The sequence below is a fragment of the Sceloporus undulatus genome, chromosome 11 (genome assembly GCF_019175285.1).
Source record: "Sceloporus undulatus isolate JIND9_A2432 ecotype Alabama chromosome 11, SceUnd_v1.1, whole genome shotgun sequence".
NCBI classification, from domain to species: Eukaryota; Metazoa; Chordata; class Lepidosauria; order Squamata; family Phrynosomatidae; genus Sceloporus; species Sceloporus undulatus.
In genome coordinates, this window is record NC_056532.1 from 3,779,315 (window position 1) to 3,801,853 (window position 22,539).

The 22,539-nt window shown below is 50.5% G+C and overlaps 2 protein-coding genes across 5 annotated transcripts in view; one reads left to right on the plus strand and one right to left on the minus strand.

The window, feature by feature from the left end:
• Positions 1-539: 539 nt before the first annotated feature.
• Positions 540-10,823, minus strand: VPS37D (VPS37D subunit of ESCRT-I). Its single transcript, XM_042442467.1, has 4 exons — positions 10,590-10,823; positions 5,992-6,163; positions 5,571-5,653; positions 540-4,825 (listed from the first exon to the last, which is right to left on the minus strand). Exons 1-4 carry the CDS (start codon positions 10,722-10,724, stop codon positions 4,343-4,345), a joined length of 873 nt encoding a protein of 290 aa, XP_042298401.1. The 5' UTR covers positions 10,725-10,823; the 3' UTR covers positions 540-4,342.
• Positions 6,055-22,539, plus strand: part of SEPTIN4 (septin 4) — a 30,414-nt gene continuing 13,929 nt past the window's right edge. For 3 of the 4 annotated variants that reach the window (XM_042442462.1, XM_042442464.1, XM_042442463.1), the window contains exons 1-3: positions 6,055-6,184; positions 15,976-16,020; positions 16,385-16,392. In XM_042442462.1, the coding sequence (XP_042298396.1) occupies positions 15,990-16,020; positions 16,385-16,392 (39 nt within the window). In that variant the 5' untranslated portion in view covers positions 6,055-6,184; positions 15,976-15,989. Of the gene's footprint in view, positions 6,185-15,975; positions 16,021-16,384; positions 16,393-20,099; positions 20,167-22,539 lie in introns of those variants that run through there. The other variant, XM_042442466.1, reaches the window with a different exon arrangement.

Genomic DNA, 22,539 nt, shown 5'->3' on the forward strand with positions numbered 1-22,539 from the left:
AGGGCTCCGAGTGCCACCTCTGTCATAGGTTCGCCATCACTCGTCTAGGCATTTGTCAGCCTGCCTGTGCAATTCCTTGGTCAACTCCTGACAGAGTTGCGCCGGATGATGCAGCGATTCCTAGAGTGGTGTTCTTTCAGGTTAAAAAATATAGTGATTTTTTAAAAGTTGCCTTTTCCCCCTTTGTCATGGGGGTCCTGAGCCCCTAACCCCAGCGAATGTGGCGATTCCACTTTAGTTGTCGAAAACCGTGCCCATTCGAACGATGCATACAGGAATAGAAGGGGAAAGGTTTGCATTGCTATCAAGGAGGGAACGCTAGAGAAAATGCCACTGAACAAGAGATTATGGAAGGTCCAAGATGCAAGATTACGATGATCCCTGATATGAAGTCGAAGGCTTTCATAGCCGGCATCCGTTGTGGGCTTTTCGGGCTATGCGGCGAAACAATTTATTCCTGACGTTTCCCTGATGCCGAAACCTGGTCCAGTTGCAGAACGCAAACGTACTCAAGCCACGAAGCTTTGGAAAACGCCACATCCAGAAGAAACAAAATGCATTACTTAAATTTATTCCAAAGAATATTATATATAGGTCGGGTTTTCTTTTATATATATATAATATTCCACACTTAAATGTTTCCACACTGAAAGTTTTCCAAAAAAAGGATTACATGGGCAAGGAGGAAGGATAAAGAGGGGGATAAAGAAACCGTTCACAAAAAAGACAGCATGAGGCCTATCTTGAAGCTGCCGGGACCCTGGGAAAGACCCCCACCGCAACATGCGCACACCCCACACTCGCATACACACTCGGTACGTCTTTGCCATGAGTTGTGGCTTGTGCGTTTTACGAAACCGGGTCGGAGGAGAGCGGTGCTGCCTCCGTCTCAAATATCTGAAGGAAGAAAACCGATGGTAGCAAATGCACATTCTGACAGCAACCTCTTGGGAAATGGAGGGCTTTGAAATTTGGGAGGGTTTTCTTTGGGGGGGGGGGAGAGATAGAAAAGGGAAAGGTTGCTTCTTTGTATTCGTGGAACGGGGACGGGAAGCGTATCCGAAACGTTTGAAAAATGGTCGGGGAATGTGCTTTCTCGAGCGTCGAGAAGAAAATTTGGGACCGATAATGATCTTTGCCGTTGGAACTCTGCATTTTCAGGTTTCATGCAGAAAGCAGTGTTTTCCTGTGCAATCGGTTCCGCGCAGATTCCCTTCCTCGCCAAAACGACCAAGCGCCGTGTTTTTGCGCGGAACTGCAAACGCTCTTTGAAAAGCGCACCGTTACGGACAATTTCCATGACAAAAATTGCTAAATTACTTCTTCCTTCTAGAATTGCTTCCCTACTGTGATAATTTCCACCCCACAAAGAAAAATGAGATGGGCATCTCCCAAGTTTCAAACCAGATTGTTGATATTTGCATCAAGAGAGAGAGAGAGAAGCAAACTCAGCTTTGAGTTTGGAGAGGGGGAAAGAGTATTATTTCCAGTGGCTTCCATGTCTCTGGGACAGTGAATCTACTCCAGGCTTTAAAGGTAGGTTTAAAGCAGCGATTCCCAAACTTTGATCCTGATTTCCAACTCCCAAAGCCCTACCTAGCTTGGCCAACATTCAGGAATCCTGAGCGATGAAGTCCAAAACATCCGGAGGACCAAAGTTTGGGAACCAACAGTTTAAAGGAATCCAGATCGGTTCATTTCCTTGGATGGTTCTTGGAAATCGAGTCTAAACCTGGAACGGATTCACCGCCCCACGGACCTGGGAGCCAGAAGACGCCGCTGGTTTTTTGCCCAACTAGATAGCAGACTTTTCTTTAGCAATTATACAGGTTGAATACCCACAGCCTCGGACCTCCAAATTCTACCCCAACAGAGCAATTTTGGAGTTAGGGAGAGTTGTGTCCTCTACTGCCATGGAAATGTTGGCTCTGCAGATCTTCCTCAGGGGTTTAGCTATCAATGGATGGAGATGGGTGCTACCCCTGGGTCAACAGATTCCACAGATGCTCTCTTGCAGCTAGGCCACATCTGGCATCCGGAGTGGACTTGCCACCCCACCGACATGGAGCCTAGCTGTTGCCCCATTGACAATGTCAGAGGATGGTTTTGCAGCTCTGGATCTGGGGAAGAGACCACCATGCATGCTCTCCTGTACGTATTTACTGTCTGAGCAAACAGCGGTCGATGGACCTGCTTTCTGCCTTCCCTCCCCATAATGGGCTCAGTTGAGGAAACGTCATGCCCCACAGAAAAGGGGAGATGTCTCTCACGTGGCGCACTGTCTATAGCCCATGTTCTAGTCCAACAGACTCCTTTTGGAGGAGTAAAGTCAGGGGTGCAAAAGCTCCACTCATTCTCCTTGCACCCCAGAGCCTTGGAAACCTCGTGGCTTTGGATAACGAATGAGATATGACGCTCACCAGACCTCGCCATGCATTCGGCACACAGACTTGGAAGCGTGTCCTCCTAAATGCATGAGTGGACTGGATAGCCCTTGGGGTCCCTTTCGACTCTTCTATGAATCAGAGTCCCGCTGTATTTGAGGGGGGAGTGAAAATCCCATGCAAGAGCTAGGGAGCTGTTGACTTTGGAACGCAACGTTTTTTAAGATCTGGAATTTGGGGCATGACGCGAAATCTCATAATGCGCTGCGGGGGAGGCAGAAGAAGAGAGGAAGGAGGATATTTCCTGGCTTCCAGGGGCTGATTTTAAGCTCGTCTCTCTTGCAACCGATAGACCAGGTAAAGAGACTCACCCGTAAACATGGCGAGCCACATCTTACAGGAAAGGATGGTTAATAATAAAAATAATAATTATCATTTCTTTTCACAGGACACAATGGGTCCCTCTGTGGCTGAACCCCACTCTGCTGTTGCTTTTCACGGGCCTTCATCATGGTCAATTGGTCTGGATGGGAACTTCCAAACTGTACAGTATGTAAAACAACTGTAACGTGTGTTTGTTTGTTTGTGACGCATTTCCAGTTCGATTATCCCCTTGATTAAAAAATAGAATAAAAAACTGGGCTAGTGGACTCAAGCTCAAGGAAAGCTTTGAAGACCTGTCCTCCCCTTTCAACCGCACTCCCCCAACCTGGAAACCCTCCAGATGGTTTCCAAGTACGACAGTGGCCATACCTGGCTTTGGCGATGACCGGTGGCTCCCATGTCAGTGGGGCAGTCGATCCAGGCCAGGTTGGAAGTGCCAAACCAATTTGGGAACAGGTTCCGGCACCTTGGAAAGCTCCGTAAAGCCCGGATGAGCCTAGTCACCAGCTGCCACTAGAGCCAGCTGTGGGAGGGAGCCGAATTTTCTGGGGATTGTAGTCCGAACTTTGGACTGGGAGGGCGTGAGGAAAGGGGTAGTTGTGTCCTCTCCCCCCGTGGATATACCCTGTGGAGACCGTGTCCCTGTGCTGGTACAAACTCCGTTCTGTCGCCTTTGCAGAACGTGAAGCTAAATGCTCTACCCTGTGCTTCGCCACACCAACCCCACCCCGACCCCGACCCCCCCGAAAACAGAGCCCTCTTCCCATCATGGAAGACCTTCACCCTCACCAAAAAAGACCTTCCACTTTCAACAGATACACTGAACAATAGGGAAGTTGGAGGGAAGAAAAGATCAGCCATGAGCCAAGTCCCCCTTCCCTCCGCAGGCGTCTCCTGCCCTGCCGACATGCGCCAATTCCCAACACCACGTCCCTAACACACACCCATACTCAGGCTCACATTCGCACACCCTCTCGGTCACCTTGTGCCAGAGGACAGGCCCAATTCCCATGCCAGCGGGGTAAGGGGAACTACAGACAACAGCGGGAGGTGGTCTTCTTCCCGGACCGAGAAAATCCAGGTAGGCAGCCTGTATGGTTTTCTCTCTCCAGATCAATGTAATGGGCACATGAAGAACGTCAGTTGCCCCCCAAAAGGAGGGCCTGGGGATGTGAAGTGACATAGAGAGCAAAGATGGCACTAAGTAGACTTCCCTTATTTCTAAAAATGGTGGCGAGGGATAGGTAACATCCCCCTTCCGGCTCATCCGCAGTCTCGTCCCCCTATCACTACAATAACTTGGTTTAAATAGCTGCCTCCACCTTAACCCTAGCCGGGTGGGGGAACAATGCGGCAGGAGCAGAGGGGAGTTTAAATCAGAAAAGATTTGGCGCCAAGAGACAGTTGGGAACGGGTTGGCTTTCCGCCCCCCCTTGGCGTCCTTCGTCCCGCCCGCAACTTCCAGCAAGTCTGGGGGAAGCATAGCCGTCCGGCGTCTCGCACCTTGGATCCCGCCGCACACCAGGGTCTGGTCCAAAAAAAAGTCTCATCGTCGGGGCCTTCCTCTCCGACGGCTACCGATGGGGCGGCTCTTTCTTCTTCGGCTGGTGGGGCAGGTGGGCTTGCGGCAAGTGGATGTGTCCAATCAGGCTGAGCGGAGAGCTGACAAAGGGCGCCGCCGGGTGCGAGGCGGACAGGGTAGGCAGGCAGCACTTCTGGGAGCCGCCAGCCGCCACGGGGATGGGGAGCATGGCCTCCGAGGGGATCAGGAACGCCGGTGCCAAGCGGAGCTGGAAGAGCTTAGGCGGGGGCCCGTTCTGCGCCGGCGCAGCCAGAGCCAAGGTGGTTGGAGCTGGGGGGGCCGGGGAAACGGCAGGAGGGTCCTCGACGCCAGGGCTGGGCTTCTCCCCCGGGGTCTTTTCCTTCTCCAGCTTCAGGATCTCCTGGAGTTTCTCCAGCTGGGTGCGGCGGAGGTGGGAGAGCATGCGGGTGTGTTGGAAGGTCTCCACGAAGGATTCGATCGGAAGGTCCCAGCAGAGGAATTGCTCCATCTGTTCCTGGAGGAAGCGGAAAGGTTGGCAAGAGAAGGTGAGCGGCTGGGAATCTGACCCAAGAAGAAATTATCTGACCTCCAGATTCTCCCCATTGCTATAAGAAGGTTGTCAGAAACTTTGTAGTTTTCAAAAGCCACTGAATAGTAGTAGTAGTAGTAGTTATAATAATAATAATAATGTATTTTTAGCCCGCCTCTCCCTACGGATCGGTGCCAGTTACAATAAAAGAAATAAGAATACATTGCATAATATAATAATCAATGCATAACCCAACGGAATAAACAATGATAGCGGTTTGATATCACTTTTACTGCCATGGCTCCATCCGATTCAATTCTGGGATTTGATGTTTGGTGAAAGAGTAAGCATCCTTTAGTGCGTTTCCCTAAACAGTGCCATTATAGTTGTGGCACCAGAGCTCTCCGCAAAGGCTAAACATCTCACAAAACTACAAAGTCCAGGATCCCATAGCATTGAGCCGTGGCAGTTAAAGTGGTGCCAAAGTGCATTAATTCCGCAGTGCAGATGCAACCCCTTTTTGGAATTCTAACTTTTAAAAACAGGTTAAGTTGCTTTCAGTTCCATGCCACCCCAAGACTGCCAAGAGCAGGACAGTTTTCACTCGCCGGAGAAGGAGATCATGGAAGAAGCCTAGTTCCCAAGTCTGGGAGCAACCACCAAGAAGGCCCTCTCTTTATCGATTAAAGCTTTACTGATCCCCACCTTTTCGTATCAGTCCGACACTCACCTCGACTTTGGACTCCACGCTGTCCAGTTCAGCTTGCAGTCTGCTCATGGCATTTTCGGGAGTCCATTTGGCCATGCACGCTCCTGCGGGTAGAAATAGAAACGACGGCGTCAGATACCGTTCCCGCCCCAGTTTTTGCCCTAGGAAGGGGATGTCAACATGGTACATAACCCCCTAGGTGCTGGCATGGGGCTTCCTAGGTTGCTGCCATGCCAGTGGGATGGTGACTCCGCTCCAGGCTTTAGCCCAAAGGACCTCTCCAAGGTGTCAAATGCCGTTTTGGAAAGCTCCTTCAAAGTTAGCCAAAACTCAGAGTGAGATGGGAGCCACTAGCCACCACCGAAAACCCCGGGTCGGGGGGCATGTGTGTATAAACACACACCCACACACTCTCTCTTGCACACCCACAACTTCTGCTCACCCAGGCGTTGTTGTTTGTCTCGGCAGGTCTCCCTCAGCTCCCGCAGCTCCTGGTATTTGATGGCCAGGGAGGCCTTTCCGTTCTCCAGCCGGGGCTGCAGGGCCAGGTTCTGCCTGGCCAAGGTGTAGTTGGAGGCCAGGCGCATCTCCCGCTCCAGCTGCAGGTTCTGGAACTGCAACGACACACAGACAAGGTAGGTCACTTACGGTTGAGCTTTGCAACCCAACGGCGGGAAGAAGAATGCACACAGGTCTAGAGAAAGGCAAAAAAGGAGAGAGCAGAGATCCCCAAAAAACCTCTTGTATCTCCACATTACAAGTGCCACCTTCTCGGGATCGTGTGAGAATTGCACCTTTTCACTCTGCAGCTTGACTTACTCACTCAAGATACCCATTCGCTCCCTTTGCGCAGCTCCGTAGCCTCTTGCGTCACGGTAAGCTCTCCAGGGCAGGGACTTCTATGGGCTTTTCTGTTTGCAAAGGTTGTCGTTTTTGTTGCCATGTGCCTTCCCATCGTTTCCGACTTATGGCCCCCCTAAAGGCCTTTATCACGGGGGGTTCTCCTGGCACGTTTCTTCAAAGGGGGTATGACATTGCCATCCTCTGGGGACAAGAGAATGTGACTTGCCCAAAGCCACCCGGCGGGTTTTCACAGCCGGGCCAAGATTCAAAACCCTGGCGGATTGGCGTTCCAGCATAACTCCGCGCGGTTTGGGAATCATAACCCAGCTCTCAAACCATAATAATAATTTCATTTGGGCAACCCTGAATACCTCCTATCCATAACACCCTTAAAAAGCACAACTTGCTTATGCAACAATATGCAAAAACAGTAACTTTGGGAGTCCTGGAATTTATCACCCAGCATCCACTCATCTTTCCACCTTGCAGCCTACCTTGCAAGAAGGCTGTACGCTTGCGAACGTTAGGAGATGATGTTGATCATGATGATGGTGATGGTGATGATGATGGCATTTATTTGTATAGCGCCATAGGCTTTGCAGGGGAGAGAAAACAACAATCCAAAACAGAAACAGAAACCCGCCTATGGCGCACCATCTAAAACCGCAAACAAGACTTCCCATGATGGATGGGGCGAGGATACTGGGCATTGCAGTCCCTCTGCAAAGTGACTTCCCCAAGCTCTGTCTATGTTTTGGGGTGATTTCTCTGCTGAGATTCGAGGTATTTTTTGGGGGGATTGGAGGACCCCAATAGCGGGACAGGAGTCCTCCGTTGGCAAATCTTTTCCGGGTCGAAATCCAGACTTTGGAAGGAGCTCTCCAAGGTTCTCCTATGTCCCCAAATAGGCTCTGTAAAAGTCGGACTGAAACCCAGAACGGATTCAACGCCAAATGCGAAAGTCACCAGCTACCGTGGAATCCCATCCCAGAGGACCCCAAATTAGGACCCTCTCCCTCCTTTTCTATCAGCCAAGTTTATAGGAAGAGTGTGTTTTGGTGCTTAGTGGGTCTGTGCCACCCTTGCAACACAACAAAACAACAACGCAGCGGACCGTTCCCAGTCAAAAGGAAACATTGCATCGTGCAACTCTCTTTGGAAAACCCTCCAATATATTGCATTGTTGGGTCATTTGGGGCCTTGGGTTCGAGTCGTACCCAGAGCGGGCAAGCACTCCTAAGTATCGAAGTGGATTTTGGAGCAATTTGTAAACCCGGTACCCGAGTTCGGACTGGTTTTATTCCAAAGGACGTGGCACCAGATGCTGAACTGATTCTGTATTTTGCTGCTTGAAGGCTGCCATTCCAAGGCCTTTAAGGTTTGGGCTAGAGCCCCGAGCGGATTTGCCAACCTTGCCACCCTACACCAAAACCCAGCATCGCGGCACTGTGGTTACTATTAAGCCCATGTGCCTTTCCAGATCCTTCCTGGGTGCCCCAAAACCTGGCTCCAACCACAGCTCAGTTAACCCAGAATAACAACCGCAACCACAACAACCCAAAGGGGAAAGCGCACAGGGCAGCGCCGTCTTTCTTGTGCTCACACACACCACGGTTGTGCAAGGAGTGTGCGCGCCGAGATAAACAGACCCCAGCCCAGAGGATGGATGACACAAGCGTGTGACGTGTGCAAAGGGGTGTGTGTGTGTGTGTGTTTCTGTGTGTGTGTGTAAGGGACAGGTTTGAGGGGTTTGGAGGAAGATATGGGGGGAAAGAAAGGGGCAGGGAAATATCAAGAGGAGAAAGATAGCTGGATGCACAAAAATTATCTATCTATCTATCTATCTATATTGGATATACACACATACACACAATTATAGATAGATAGATAGATCATAGAATCAGATAAATAGATAGATAGATACCCAATTATGTAGGTATACATATATAGATATATAGTCTGTCTATCTATCTATCTATCTATCTATCTATCTATCTATCTATCTATCTATACAAAGCTTGGCCCTACACACACACACTCACACACACACACACACACACTTACACATTTATCTGTATCTCTATTTATATTATATACATGTTTTCCAGGAAGGTGGAAAGAAAGCTTCAGCTCGGCCGAGAAAGAAATTAAAATTAACTGGATATAGTAATTAATTGGATATTTATATGCCCAGTTAATTAATTGGAGACACACACACACACACGGATATATAAATATATAAATATATCCAATTGATTTTAATTTGTTTGCTTTCTCAGCCAAGAAGCTTACTCTCCACCCTCCTGGAATATATATATATATATATATATATATCCATTTTTATAATGTTTCTTATTGGAAAGCTTGGCCTGGCACATACATACATATACTGTATATCTGTTTATGAGATACAGAGATATATATTTGCAGGTGTAGGGCCAAGTTTCCAGTATGAAAAATGGTAAAAATTGCAATTTAGAGCATCTCTAAAGACAGATAATAGAAATAGGATAGATAACCCTAATAATCCTAATAATAATAGTGGGTGGGTGGGTGTCTTTTTTTTTGGGGGGGGGGAGGAATGGGTGGGTGCAATTTTGGATGCACCAGGAGAACAAAAACAAGACTGAGAGAGAAAGAGGGGTGTGTTAGTGTGTGTTTGTGTCTCTGTTGTGTGTGTGTGTGTGCCCAGATTGCCAACTGGTTGTGATGAGGTTGGCATGGAGGGAACAAAAGCCATCAGGAGGCCTTGCCAAGATACAGAGGGGGGGGCACACACATGATGATGATGATGATGATGATGATGCCCCAAATCTACCCCAAGGGATGGTCACACAACACACAAAGACACACATACATACACACACACACACACACACACACACAAAGCAATGGGATGGATGCTCCACAAATACACATATATAGAGATGGCACACAAAGGAAGGTCTCTTTAAAAACAGGGGAAGGGGGCATTTTTAGGGTGCTCTTGAGTGACAGGTGGGTGGGAATACCCTCCCTAGAAGGAATGAATATATACTCTGTGTGTGTGTGTATGGAGTCATAACAATGGAATGGAGCCAGGATGCCATGTTTCCTTGGCACCCCTTAATTCACTAAGATACCCCCTTTAGGGGGTGTCTTAGTGCATTTAGGAGCTGCCAAGGAAACAATATGTGTGTGTGTAGATAGATAGATAGATAGATAGATATTAAGGGGGTGTCTTAGTGGATTTAGGGGGTGCCAAGGAAACAATGTGTGTGTGTGTGTGTGGGGGGTATCTTAGTGAATTTAGGGGGTGCCAAGGAAACAATATATATATATATATATGTGTGTGTGTGTGTGTGTGTGTGTGTGTGTATTATATATATATAAAGGGGTGCCTTAGTGAATTATTTAGGGGGTGCCAAGGCAACAAGGCACCCTGGCTCCCTTGCCTCCCCCTTTTGGCAAGGGCACCTTTGCCAAGGGTTGGGGGGCTCTTTTGCTTTGAGGGGGGAAAAGAAGGGATGGCATAATAGGGACTCACCTGCCCCCCATCTTTTGCAAAAAAGGGGGTGCTGGGCATTGTCTCCAGCAACCCAGGCCCTGGATGGATGGATGGATGGATGGATGGATGGATAGATGGGGGGCCCTGCCTGCCTCTCTGGGGCTCCTTCCTCGCCCTCTTACACCCACCCACCAATGATGATGATGATGATGATGATGATGATGATGGATCCTGTTTTGGGGGGAGTGGAGATTGAGAGCTTGGAAGCAAGGTGGGCACCTTTGTCCCTCCTTTTTGAGGTGCTTCCTCGGGGTCCCCCACTTTAAAGGGGGTGGGCAGCAAGGCACACAATGGATGGCATTGCATTGCCTGGCATGGCATTGCACTGTGTTGCATTCATGGCATGGCATGGCATGATGTTGCCTTGCATTGCCTCCACTGAATTGCACTGTGTTCCATTCATAGGATCATAGGATCCATGGCATTGTGTTGCATTGCATTGCATTGGGTTATATTGCACTGTGTTGCATTGCATTGAATCATATTGCATTGTGTTGCATTGCATTGAAAGGAGGATGGAGGCAGGATGCGACCCTCCTCGTCCTCCTCTTTATCCATCCTTCCTCCTCTTCCTCCATCCTTCCTTCTTTCCCTCCCAGGGGCCCGATCCTCCCTCCCTGGGCCCGATCCTGAGCTCTGGGGTCCCTTACCTTCCTGCTGAGCTTGACGATCCGCACCAGCCAGGTCTCGTCCCGCATCAGGGCCCTGAGCTGGGCGGTGCTGAGGGCCCCGAAGCCCAGGTCCACGGCCGCCTGGCCGCCCCTGGGGCCCCGCTCGCGCTCCATGGCCCCGCCAGCCAGCCCTCCAGCCGACCCACCTGGATGCCAGGCAGGAAGGCAGAGGCACAGCCCTGCACTGTCCCTCCTCCTCCGCCGCCGCCGCCACCTGCGACACACGCAGCGCCCGCCAGCGCCGGCAGAGGGCAGCAGAGAGACGCGCTTAAAGGGGACGCGGGCGGAGGAAGAGGCAGAGGAGGCTCTGCGATCTCCTGCTGCAACGAGGACGAGGACGAGGAGGAGGGTTTTCAAGGCACTCCCCTCTCCCCCACTTTTCTTTTTTGCAAATAAGGCAGGCCCCGGACAAAGGAGAGAGGGGCTGCTTGGGGCTGCCCCCCTTCCAGGAGTGGCTGAGCATGCATGGGTTTCTGAGTATGAGGTGCTTCTGGACATGAGTTTCTGAGCATGTGCAAAGGAGTTTCTGAGCATGAGGAGTGTCTGAGTGTGTGCAAAGGAGTTTCTCAGCATGTATGGGTTTCTGAGCATGTGCAAAGGAGTTTCTGAACACGAGGAGTGTCTGAGCATGAGGAGTGTCTGAGCATGTGAAAAGGACTTTCTGAGCTTGCATGAGTTTCTGAGCATGTGCAAAGGAGTTTCTGAACATGAGGAGTGTCTGAGCACAATGAGTGTCTGAGCATGAGCAAAGGAGTTTCTGAACATGCATGGGTTTCTGATCATGAGGAACTTCTGAGCATGAGCAAAGAAGTTATTGAATATGAGGAGTGTCTGAGCCTGAGCAAAAGATTGTCTGAGCATGCACGAGTGTCTGAGCATGAGGAGTTTCTGAGCATGTGCAAAGGATTTTCTGAGCAGGAGGAGTGTCTTAGTACATGCAGAGGGTCCTCCTGACCCATCTTTGCTCCTCATGCTCAGAAACTCCTCATGCTCAGACACTTCTTTGCACATGGTGAAGGAGTTTCTGAGCATGAGGAGCTTCTGAGCATGTGCAAAGGAATTTCTGAGCATGCACGAGGAGTTTCTGAGCAAGTGCAAAGGAGTGTCTGAGCCTGAGGAGTTTCTGAGCATGTGCAGAGGGTCCTCCTCACCCATCTTTCCTCCCCATCTCTGAGGCAAGCCTATATATATATATATATATATATGGTCTTAGGGTCTCCATATGTTGGAAATGAAGAAGGCACACACACACACACATTACACACACAGAGAGAGTTGACCATAGAGTTGCACTGGAGGACCTGGAGATTCCTAGAGAGGTGGGCTCAAAGGTAAAAGGAATAGTGGTTTTTTTATTTGCAGCTTTTCATGGGGGTCCTTTGCCCCAAACTCCGGCGAATGTGGAGGGACCCCTGCATTGGGGACATGCAAAGTGGGCAAGAAGCATGGTCCCAGAGTGAAGGGACCAGGTGTCCTTGTGAGCAGTGTGACCATGATGTCACAGTCTCCAGGAGTGAGGTCACGGCTTGACCCTCTTGCCCAGCAAAGGCCAGAGCTCAAGAAATCCTCATGATGAAAACAACCAGGGTCAACTCTGAAAAGAAGAACGGAAACAGCAGGGACAGGAGCGCCATTTTGCGAGAGAGCTTGCAGAAGAACCTCAACCTGTCTTCTGGGCTGGAAGGAGATGTCCCGCGTCATCTCAGCTTGCGACGCTTTCCCAAGAGAGGCATCCCCTCCCCAGGAATGGCTTGCCGGCGGCTATTATCAAACCCGACGGGGGAGCAGCCCTCCGGTGCCCCCCAGTGTGCTGAGGACCACCACCGAGTTCCCCCGGGCGGCCTCCCCCCATAGAGGAAGCGACGCTACCCCCAGATTAAGCGACGTCGGTCAGAACAGTTCCCCGCGACGGGGGAGTGAGCCTTCCCCAGGGGTCTCCGGCCAGAACGCTTCCCCTTCCCGAGGGACTCGGAGTGAGGCTCCCCGGAGAACTTCCCTGGGAACCTCTTCACGGAGAGGGAGCGAGTTGTCCCAAAGTGGCGTGTCCCCACCAAGAGGAACCGAAGCCCCTCGAAGGACCTCCGTCCCAAGGGGTGTCCCTCTCCCACCGCCCTCGGCCCCCTCTTCGCGGAGAGGGAGTGAGCTTTCTCAGACGTTTGCCGTCCGGCAGCCCAATGACCCTTTGAGGAACGCGTCTCCGCACCGAAGAACCGAGGACTTCCAAAGCCCCTTGCCGCCAAAAGGGTCGGAGTTGATCCCAGGCACCTCGTCCCGCCAAGGGAGCGAGATTTCCCAGGCCTCTTCCTTGCGGCACGGAGAAGGTGCCCTCTGCCAAGACGCGGACACAACTGATTATGGCGGTCCTGCCCGGCAAGGGAGGCCTCCGGCCCGGACCCTTTCGCCGCAGGCCTTGGTGGACTTCTGGGGCGGGAGATGCTCCATCCAACCGGGACAGTTTACCATGACGGCCAGCCAGATGCTCCTGTCCATGCAGCAGGGGCTGAACTCGCAACGGGAAGAGCTGCTGTGCCAGAGGCCCCGTCCCGCTCTGGAAACGGACCTGAGTTCGGGAAGGTCCCTAACGCCTCCCAGCTGCCTGATGCCAAGCGAATCCACTCAGCCACTGACAAAATATTTGGCGAGGCTCAACATGAGCCTCCGGGACGAAGCCACCCAGACACCGCTGCCACGGAGAGAGCCTGTGCAGGTGTACCGTGTGGCACCTCACCTGGCAAACGAGTCGGGACCATGCGATGCCACCCAGCCACCCAAGAAACTCATCCGCAAACACGTCCCCAACCCCAAGGAGGTATGGACTCAAACTGAACCGGCCTACAGGATCTCCGTGTTCCCCAAGAGTGACATTCCTCAGGTAGAGGTGTGGACGATGGTCCCAGAGACCAGGATGACGACATCTCCAATGCCCACGGCTACTGGCACATTCCCTGAACTGGACTCTAGACCAAACCGGAAGCCCATTTGCCACTCAGATTACCTGTGCTCCCTCCATCGGGAGATGGAAGCAGCCCAGAAGCGCATCCTCTCCCTAGGCTCAGAGCTGGCCCACCGGGAACCTCATTCTGCAGAAACTGAGAGGAGAAGGAGTTCCCTTTCAACCAGGCCCCAACTGCCCCAGATAGTTCAGCCCGTTGTCCATCCGGAAAGTGAATCCGAGTATCGGTGCCAACTCCACCAAGAGTGGGAAGTGGCAGCCCAGAACCGCTTGCCCTCTCCAGAGGTCCATCAGGTCTTTCTTTCTCGGGAGACAAATGAGAGGAAGCATTCCCTCCAAATGGGACCCAGTGAAGACCCCAAACTCCTGGAGACAGAGGTCAACAGGACCCCCTGCAGCCAACCTCAAACGTCTCGCAGAAGCTCCTTACGCAAAGAAGGGGAGCAGAGGAGGACGCTCCTGACAGTGCCCGAATTGAGCCACCATGCCACCCTCCGAACTGAATCGCCCCCAAATCTCTACCATCATTTGGAAAGGCCCATTTTGTACTCTGAGAGTGAGTTGCCATATCGGTGCCTTCTTCACCAGGAGCTGGAGGCGGAACACAGGCATTTGTTCACCCCAGAGACCAAAGACGTCCCTGCCATCTCACCCACGTTACGGGAGCGTAGCCGTAGCCCTTCTTTGACACCCGCCATGAACATGGGGACTCAGACAGAGCCTTGCCAAGATGCCAAGCAGACTCCCAGGGCTACCCCAAGTCCGAAGGCCTTGCCGTACCCGGACACCGCTGTGACTCCCAAGTCTTTGCCGCCAAGAGGCTTGGCCAAGTTTGGGCCTCAGTCATCTTGGTGGCCCTTGCTTCAAGGAGATACCAGTGTTTCATCTCCAGAGGGGTCAGAGAAGTGCAGGACACTCCAGGGACAGGAGTGGATGGAGAGGTATGACAACTTCTTGGCTTCAGAGTGGACAGAGAAGAGCCAGAGCCGACCAAGTCCTGACTGGCAGGAGAGCAGCAGGGATCAACCAGCTTCGGAGTGGACAGAGAAATGCACCAGTTTGCCAGCTGCGGACTGGATGGAGAAGAAGGCCGAGCGTCTCACGCCGGATTGGACCGAGAAGCGTCCCAACTTATTGTCCCCGGACTACATGGAGGACACCTTGGCCTCTCTTGTGGAATCGGAGGTAGCCTTGGATGACAAGGATTCCCTCTCAAAGAGCAACCCATCTGCATCGCCCATGCCACCTGAGCTTCCGTCCGGCCGCTTGGAAGGGACGAAGGAGCGCAGAGACCATGGGCCAGAATGTGAGGGTCCCAGCCACGAAGCCGAAGATCTCATCAAGCCGCAGAAGATGAAGCTGGCCCACCGGTTTACCGCTTTCTTTGTGGGTATGTTCCTAGAGTCTTAGGCTCTTCTGTTTCGTCACTTGTCCATTGCTTTCTACCATTATTATCATGCAATGTTGCATTATTGAGAGGTACCTGTCGACATGAACGATTGTGATAGCCATAGTGGCCTATTTCCCTTGCTTCAGTTTAAAATAAAAACCCACTTTCCCTCTGTTCTCCTGGTTCGCTGGGTTGTTCCTATAGCAAGACAAGACCCAGGAGAAACAACCCTGATGGCGTTTGGCTCCTGGCATGAAAGGGGGCAAACCTCAGAGTGGCTTCCATGTCAGAGATGCGGTGAACGAATTTTACCATAATCATAGGATCCTAGAATTGGAAGGGACCCCAAGGGTCATCAAGTCCAACCCTATTTTGCCTCCAAAGGAGGACACTCCATGACTTTCTGCGGCAGCGTCTTCCACCACTGAACAGCTCTTAGGAAGTCCCTCCTAATGTTGAGGTGGAATCTCTTGTCCTATAGTTTGTGTCCATTGCTCCAGGTTCTATTCTATTCTATTCTCCGGAGTGGCAGGAAGCAAACTCGCTCCATCTTTAGCATGGCACCCCTTTCGATATTTAAACAGGATCACCTCTTGACCTTCTCTTCTCCAGTCTAAACATCCCCAGCTCCTATCTTTGCTCTTCCCAAGTGTTTTCTATGCTGCTGAACACCTTGCAAAGAGGTTCCTCAGCCCCATGGGAAGCTCCTTGATAGCTGAGGGTAAGATGATGCACAGCTCAGTGCCTCCCAGACTCTGGCCTTCCAGGTGTTTGGGGTTTATCCAAGCTGAAGCTGGAGGACCAGAGTTTGGGAACCACTGCTGGCTGAAGGACTTTGTTTGGAGAGCATGGTGGGCATCTCCTCCATTGTTTGCATGGTTCAGATGCGGACAGAGGACTCAGAAGATCCAGAGACCCAACTGCATTCCTTAAGCAAACCCATCCACCGTTGTGGCCTTTTGTCTCTTCCAGCTGTTGCATTGCAGTTCCTCATTGAGTTTTTACTCTCCATCTTTTCCCAGATGTCTCCGAAAAGATGAGCGCTGACATCCTTTGGTGGCTGAAAGGTGGGTATTTTATTGTTATGATATTTATGATCTTTGCCCCTAAACCCAGCAAATGCAGAGGCCTCGCTGTGTATATGGCTTTCCCCTTTCCGTTTTATAATGAACCAAGGCCCAAATATGTATGGACTCTGCCCCAGTGTGCATCCCAGTAGTAAGTGATGCTGGAATGGCATGGAATAATCCTGGCACTAGGCGGATCTGATTTGTATATTATCTTAAGGTTTATTTTAACCCATCTTTTCCTAATTTCTGGTGGCTGTTACTCTAACCTGACCTCTTTCTCTTTGCAATTCTTACTATGTCCCTGACTGGATGATCCTTCTCTTTGGAAATTGGACCCCTCTCTTCTCTTCCTGGCTTCCAGACGATGAGGTAAGTCAAGGGATGCTTCTGTTACATTTTGGTGGACTAAGAGTCGAACCGAAGGGACGTAAAAGGCCCCCCAGTGTGGTGTGTTGGCTAAAAATAAACATCATTATTATTATTATTATTAGCATAATATATTTCCAAGTGTGTTGCCTATTTTGGGTAATAGAAGGGATTGCATTTTTAAAAATGAAAAATGGCTTCAGTGGGGAGGATTTAAGTTTCGTTTTGGGTGGCGCACGTATCTATTGTACATTAAAAGCAAAGTACGCTCATCCCTCCATCTTTGCGGTTTTGATATTTGCGGATTTGATTATTCACGGATTTGACCACAGAATTGCACCGGAAGACCTAGAGATTCCTAGAGAGGATGCTCTACTAGGCCTTTGTAGCTCCTCCAGCTCAGTTCTATGGTCAGTGCCTGTCGGACGTTGACCACAGAGTTGCGCCGGAGGACCTAGAGGTTCCTAGAGAGGTGTCCTCTCAGGTAAAAAACATGGCGTTTTTGTTATTTGTGTTTTTCCATATTCACAGGAGTCTTGTGCCCCTAACCCTAGCGAAGACGGAGGGACAAGCGTACATTAAAAATGTATGGATCATTATACAGTTGGCTGTCCACGTTGGTGGCTTTGCCTTTTGCGGATCTGATGATTTGTGGTTTTGATCCATACCTTCTCTCTAGGCATCTCTAGTTCCTCCAGCGCAACTCTGCCAAAGGTTGACCATAGAGTTGTCCTAGAGAACATAGAACATCTTAGAGAAAGCCCTTCTCTAGGCATTTCTAAGTCCTCCAGCATGATTCTATGGCCAACCATAGATCATAGAGGTGCACTGGAGGACCTGGAGATTCCTAGAGAGGTGCTCTCTCAGGTAAAACAGAATGGGGTTTTTCTACCTGTGGGTTTTCCACATCTGTGGGGGTCCTTCGCCCTTAACCACTGTATTCATTTGGGACAATTTTAGTCAAATTTAAGTAACATGGATGGCTTGATCCGCTAGATGGTAGTGTTGAGTTATCAATGAGATATCAGGAAGGGCCAGATGAGGACAAGCCCAACTCAGCTTTTTCCAAGAGCTGCCAGGCGTGTTGGACTACAGATCCCATCATCCCGCAGTAAGCAGGTTGCCTGGGGGTGATGGGAGCAGCACCTCTGGAAGGACCCCAAGTGGTCAACTGGGTGAGCTTGGGCAAGCCACGCTCTTTCGGCCCCATGAGAGCTTCGCCTTATAGTTGCCATGATGACTTGAAGGCAGACAACAACAACTGTTCAGCTCCTTTTCATGCAAGAAGAGGCACTTTCTGTGGTCCCTCCAGTTCAAGAGGTCTCTGAGGAGGGACCGTGGCGCTCTGTACATGCGCAGGTGCGGCAGAGGGTATTATTGACCCTCAGCACTGTGCCTCTGCTGTCTGGGAGACACTCTTAAGAGGGGTGCATTTTGCATACTCCTAGAAGCCCTCTTTCTCCACCTTCACCACTATCAGGAGGCTTCAGGATTAAGAAAGGTGCACTTTGCACGCTCCCAGAGGCCCTCTCTTTCTCCACCTTCCCCCCATTGGAGATTGCAGGCTTAGGAGGGGTGCATTTTGCACGCCTCCAAATGGGGGGTGTACTATAAAACAAATGACAGTATTTGCCCATGGGATAACCATACTCACCCATAGAGAATCACTTGGAGAATACTTACCCATAGGGAAACATTGGAGATGTTGCCTATGTTTCCCTATGGGCAACTGAGTCCTAATTTTTTCCTATGGGCAAGTCTTCCCCAATGAGTCCCTATGGTCCGCCAAGGCGTCTCTAATGGGCAATTCCCAATGATTCTCCATGCGACAGTGGTTCCCCAATGTTTCCCTATGGGCAAGTGTTCCCCAAGGATTCCCTATGGGCAAATATTCCCCAATGTTCCCTATGGGCAAGTATTCCCCATGATTCCCCTATGGCAAATATCCCCATGATCCCTAGGGGCATTATTACCCCCATGATTTCCTATGGGCAATATTCCCCAATGATTCCTATGGGCAGTATTCCCAATGATTCCCTGGGGCAAATTCCCCCAATATCCCTATGGCAGTATCCCCAATGATTCCCATTATGGGTCAAGTATTCCCCAATGGTTCTCATGGCAAAATTTCCCATGATTCCCAATGGGCAAATATTCCCCAATGGTTTCTCTAGGGCAAATATTCCCCCATGATTCCCTATGGTGCAAATATTCCCCATGATTCTCTATGGACAGTATTCCCCAAGATCCCTATGGGCAATATTCCCCAATGATTCCCTATGGGCAAGATTCCCCAATGATTTCCTATGGGCAAAATATTCCCAATGATTCCCTATGGGCAAGTATGTCCCCAATGATTCCTATGGCAAATATTCCCCATGATTCCCTATGGGCAGAGTTCCCCAATGATTCCTTAGGGCAAGTATTCCCCAATGGTTCTCTAGGGGCAAATTAAAATTCCCCCAATGATTCCCTATGGGCAAGTATTCCCCAATGATTTCTATGGGCAAATACCCCCAATGATTCCCCGGAGTGGGCAAGTATTCCCACAATGATTCCCTATGGGCAAATATTCCCCAATGATTCCCTATGGGCAATATTCCCAATGATTCCTTATGGGCAAGTATTCCCCAATGTTCTCATGGCAAATATTCCCAGTGATTCCCTATGGGCAAATATTCCCCAATGATTCTCCTATGGAAAGTATTCCCAATGATTCCCTATGGGCAAATATTCCCCAATTATCCCATGGGCAAGTATTCCCCAATGATTCCCTATGGGCAAATATTCCCCAATTGATTCCCTATGGGCAAGTATTCCCCAATGATTCCCTATGGGCAATATCCCCAATGATTCCCTATGGCAAATATCCCCAATGATTTCCCAGGGCAGTATTCCCCAATGATTTCCCTATGGGCAAATATTCCCCAATGATTCCCTATGGGCAATTATTCCCCAATGAATTCCCTATGGCCAAATATTCCCCAATGATTGTCCCTAGGGGCAAGTATTCCCCAATGAATTCCCTATGGGCAAATATTCCCCCATGATGCCCTATGGGCAAAATGCCCCAGTATGCCCTATGGGATCCCAGAATGAGTTTATGCAAATATTCCCCAATGATTCCTTTGGCAAGTATTCCCAAATGATTTCCTATGGGCAATAGTCCCCAATATTCCCTAGGGCAAATTCCCCAATGATCCCTATGGGCAGATACTCCCCATGATTTCTAGGGGCAAGTATTCCCTCTTATTCCCTATGGGCAAGTCTTTTGTTTTTGGTCCCTCCTCATGAGCGCTCTCTCGAGCCTCGCCTCCTCCATTCACCATCATGGGTTGCAGGCTTAAGAAGGTGCACTATGCACTCTCCCAGAGACCCTCTCTCCACATTTTCCCCCATTGGAGATTGCAGGCTTAAGAGGGGTGCACTTTGCATGCTCCCAGGGGCCCCCTCGCTCCACTTTTGTCACCATTAAGAGGTTGCAGGTTTGGGGAGGGGTGCACTTTGCATGCTCCCAGGGGCCCTCTCTCCAGCTTTCCCTCATTGGAGATTGCAGGCTGAAGAAAGGTGCACTCTGCACGGGCTCAGGAGCTGTCTGTGGGCGCCTAGTGCTGGAGCAGTGGCGCCCTCCCTGCTGGGCTTGTGCTGCTGCTGCTGCTGCTGCTGCAGGTCTTGGTCCCCCCTCCTCCTCCCTTTCCCCGGATCACATGCTCCTCTTGGCTTAATCCGGCGCAGGGAAGGCGAGCAGGAGGCCTCCTTCCTCCTCCTCTTGGGATGGTAAGCCTCTAGGAAGTGGACTCACTCCGCTTCCAATCCCCCCTCCATCCCATTTGCACAGATTGCAACCCCCCTGCCCTCCTCCCCTCCTCTTCTCCTTTGCAAAATTCTCCTCCTCTTCCTCCTTGGATCCGGATTGCAGAAGGGCTGGGGCTGGAGTGGAGCATTTCCAGGGTCTGGGCATGGCAGAGAGGGCATACATGGTCTGTGCATGGGTCTGGGCATGGCAGAGAGGGCATACATGGCCTGGATATGACATAGAGGGCATGCATGCCCCCTTCCAGGATCTGGGCATGGCAGAGAGGGCATACATGGTTTGGGCATGGCATAGAGGGCATGCATGCCCCCTTCTAGGGTTTGGGCACAGCAGAGGACAACCATGGTCCCCTTCCAGGGTCTTAGCATTGCATAGAGGGCATGCATGGCCACTTCCCTGCCAAGGCTGTCTACACTGCAGAAGTGATCCAATTTGAGACCGCTTTAATTACCCCCATCCTAGGGGAGTCTGGAAATGGTCCCTTTGGGAGACATTCGTCTGGTGCCCACTTCCCAGGTTCCCTCCCCCCCTCCATCCCTGAGTCAAGGCAGTTCAAAAGAGGTGCCAACCTGGATTATATCTGCAGTGCAGATGCCAAGTTTCTTTTAAAGTAACGGTGCTCCGTCTACACTGCAGAATGGAGGCAGGTTGGCACCGCTTTAATTGCCATGGCTCAGTGCTATGGAGTTGGCCATTTTGCGGGATATACAGATGATGATGATGATGACAATAATAATAATCAGGACAGTGAAGCTATTCCAGCTTTTGGCTTGCTTTAAAGGCGCTGTCCAAGGTGCCGCACCCATTGAAGGCCAGAAGGCCACACAAAGTATAGTCCTGTAACACCCAAACCCCACAAAACAGGGATACCTTTCTTGGGCCTACTGAAATGTACAGTATACAGGATGCAAGCTTTTGAAGCCCAAGAAGTGGTTTGAATGTTGGACTGTGTCTCTGGAGACCAGGGTTCGATTCCCAGCTCTGCTTTGTAAACCCTTGGGCAAGTCACACTCTCTCAGCCTCAGAGGAGGGCAATGGCAAACCCCCTCTGGACAAATCTTGCCATGATAGGGTTGCCTTAGGGTCGCCGTACACCAGAAAGGGCTTGAAGACACACAACAACAATAATGACAGTATTATTGCTGTTTTGTGGACATTGCATGTGATAGAAAAGTAGTTTGAAAGTGTTTAAACGCAAAGTAGCTTGCCATCTCTAACCAGTTGCTCTAACGCTTTTGGGACTACGGTCCCGTCTCCGCTGGGCGTTAGGGAATTGAACGCCTGCGTCAAACACCGATACGACTTTGGCCAATAACCCATCAAGTTTTCTAATTAAAAAGCCCCAGGATTTCGATCCCGGGACCGCCGGCGCCACTATATTCTGTGTCGAAGCCACTGCCTTGAGGCAGGTCTGTTGCGTCGCTGGGATGTGTGGATGTGGCAACGCATGCCACCGACCGTCCCCTTTCCATTCCCTTTCCTTTGCAAACCCCATAGCAAAATAGTCCATTTGGCTCCTGCATCAGAGTCGAAAATGGCTTCATCCCTCTCTGAGCCGCCGGAGGAAGAGCAAAAGGTACGGTCCGAAAGCATGCGACGGATGGATTTTTGGCCTTTGCCAAAACATCTGGCAGGATCCCTTTTTCTGTTTTTGGTATTTTCAGAGCGAATGAAGGTTCAGGTTTCAGGTTCAGAAGGAGATCTAGTAAGGGTTGTCTTTCCTATCGCTTCTTGACTTATTGCATGAGATTGCATGGTCTTCTGTCGGTAGCTGTGTTTGCACTGTCAAATTAATCCGGTTTGACGCCACTTTAACCGCCATGGCTCCATGCAAGGAGATTTTAGGATCTGTTGTTTGGTGAGGTCTTGCGCCGTCTCTGTCAGGCACTACAACTAGCTCCAAATCCCAGAAGCGCTTTGGATTTCGGAATACAGCAAACTCAGGCCAACCTTAATGTTGTGATATTCCTCTTTTCTGGCTGCGTTCTGCTTTTCTTAGCATCATCGTCTTTTCAAATGCATCGTCTTGCGACGGGTCAAAGTACAAGGGCCACAGTTCGGATTTTGGGCAAATGTTGACTTCTAGGGACAAAATGAGGGCTCCGTTTTGCTCTTGGACCCTTCTATCTTTCCAACAACCGCGACTATCCTTACAACTTTTCTCCTTGCGTGCTTGATTTGATTTAGCTCTTTACTAGGAAGTTGTGACGTGACAACTGTGTGAGCAATGGCTGCGCAGTGGTAACTGGTGGAGCGACCGGTGTGCCATGCGCCAATGCACAATGGGGACTGAGGTGTCAGGGTATGGAGTAGGAGGTTTCGGAGAATAATGGGCA

What these genes read in the sequence shown, in the direction of transcription:
- VPS37D (XM_042442467.1), bottom strand. Translation starts at nt 10,724, where the DNA reads ATGGAGCGCGAGCGGGGCCCCAGGGGCGGCCAGGCGGCCGTGGACCTG. An exon ending in AGACAAACAACAACGCCTGG is followed by an intron (nt 5,654 to 5,991) that starts GTGAGCAGAAGT and finishes TTCTACCCGCAG; the next exon opens with GAGCGTGCATGGCCAAATGG. An exon ending in GCGTGGAGTCCAAAGTCGAG is followed by an intron (nt 4,826 to 5,570) that starts GTGAGTGTCGGA and finishes CGCTTCCTCCAG; the next exon opens with GAACAGATGGAGCAATTCCT.